General features: G+C 55.6%; 2 protein-coding genes across 4 annotated transcripts in view; one reads left to right on the plus strand and one right to left on the minus strand.

Annotated features, from left to right (window-relative positions):
• Larp4 (La ribonucleoprotein 4) overlaps positions 1-389 on the minus strand; it is a 39,276-nt gene extending 38,887 nt beyond the window's left edge. For 2 of the 3 annotated variants that reach the window (XM_055626844.1, XM_055626843.1), the window contains exon 1: positions 229-383. In XM_055626844.1, the coding sequence (XP_055482819.1) occupies positions 229-246 (18 nt within the window). In that variant the 5' untranslated portion in view covers positions 247-383. Of the gene's footprint in view, positions 1-228 lie in introns of all 3 variants that reach the window. The other variant, XM_055626846.1, reaches the window with a different exon arrangement.
• The window catches only part of Fam186a (family with sequence similarity 186 member A), an 88,352-nt gene that overhangs the window by 1,065 nt on the left and 85,518 nt on the right, over positions 1-1,769 (plus strand). The gene's annotated exons all lie outside the window — the stretch shown is intronic.

The following is a 1,769-nucleotide window of genomic DNA, read 5'->3' on the forward strand; positions in this document are numbered from 1 at the left end:
GCCGCGCCCCCTCCCCTGCCCGCCGCCGCGGCCCGACCCCCACGGCCCCCTCGGGCGGGCGGGCGCGCACGGCGGGCCGGCGGGCCTGCACGGCCCAGGTGCTGTGTCAGCCTCTCGGCGGGCTCGGCGGCGTGTACGGCCTGGAAAGTCACATGGCGGTGGGACCGGCCCGCGCCCCCGACCCCTGAGCGCTCCTCAGAGCCGGACCGGACCGCCTGAGCCACTCACCTCAACGAAGAGCAACATGTCTGCTTCCGCTCGGCCCGATCGTTCACGCTGCCGCGACTCCAACTGGCTCACAGGCCCGGGCCCCGGTCGGTAGGATAAGGACACTCGCCTTGCCCCTCCACCCGGCAGTGGACCCGGCTCCTCCCCCGCCGTCAGCCGCTGCGCCCTGACCCGCCCAGGCCCGCCTCCCTGGAAGCGGCAACTGTTTCCGGTGCGGAGCGAACTGCTTCCGGGTGACGCGGGCCCCCCCGCCCGCCCGCTGCGCGCTCCGCTGCGGCGTGACCCTCTGTGGCGGCGTACCCCGAGGTGCCCGGTCGGTGGAGCGTGGGGGCGGGCGCTCGGGAGGCCGCCCCGTTCTGGGGCAGGCGCTGCCAGGCGCGCTCTGCCCTTCGCCGGGAAGATGACGGCCGCACGCCTAGGGGCTGCGCGGCTGGTTTGAAATCTAGGGCCTAGGAAAAGGCGGTTGAAGCGGGCGGCCTTGGCGCACGCCTTTAATCCCCGCACTCTGGAGGCAGAGGCAGGCGGATCTCTGTGAGTTCGAGGCCAGCCTGGCCTACAAAGCGAGTCTAGGATAGCCAGGGCTGCACGGAGAAAGGCTGCCTCAGAAAACCAAATAAAGAAATAAATAAAGGCGGTTCCGTGCGATACCGAAGCAACGCCCTGCCCTGCTGGAACGGGCTGGCTCCCAGAGGCTGCGGCGGAAGGGAAGCAAGCCGCAGAGAGTACAGCTGCAGTGTGTTCGTGCGTTCCGGGCCTGTACGAGGCGTGAGCTAACCCTAACCAGACCGTAGGAGTAAATGGTTAGGCTGCCCATTTTTTGTTGAAGGAGTGCTGCAGCAGAATCAGATTACCTTAGACAGAACTTTGCCTCAGGCCTCCTTGGAATCAGGTCTTTAACGTAATGACGCTCCTTCAATGCTTACTGTATTTACTAACTAGTAATAATTAGTCCAGATCTTTATTGGTGTTTTCATATTCAGATAAAATACTATAAAGATTTATTAATTTTACCACAGTCATTTTCCCCTTATCAGTCTCATTTACTTTAGCTAGCTTCAAGCACTTTTTTATTATTACTATTTATTTATTTATTTAATTTATTTATTTTTGTTTTGGTTTTTCGAGACAGGTTCTCTGTGTAGCCCTGGCTGTCCTGGAACTCGATCCTTAGACCAGGCTGGCCTTGAACTCACAGAGATCTGCTTGCTTCTGCCTCCTGAGTGCCTGGGATTAAAAAGCCGGGCACTACCACACTAAGCTCAAAAACTTTTTTTTTTTTTTTAGACTAGGGCTCTCTCTGTAGATTTGTTGGCCTCGAACAAAGTGATTGGCCTGCCTTTGCCTCCCCAGTGCTGAGATGAAAGGCATGCACCACCATGGCCAACTCCATTCATCTTTTAAAATAATTATTTTTACCACATGTAGTGTCACTATACAGTGAAAAGTTGTCTGGAGGGGAAAATTTAAATAATCGCTGTAATATTTAACAGTTTCTATTATTATTATTATTATTATTATTATTATTATTATTATTATTATTA

This window comes from Psammomys obesus, unplaced genomic scaffold (genome assembly GCF_907164565.1).
Source record: "Psammomys obesus unplaced genomic scaffold, mPsaObe1.curated_primary_1811, whole genome shotgun sequence".
NCBI classification, from domain to species: Eukaryota; Metazoa; Chordata; class Mammalia; order Rodentia; family Muridae; genus Psammomys; species Psammomys obesus.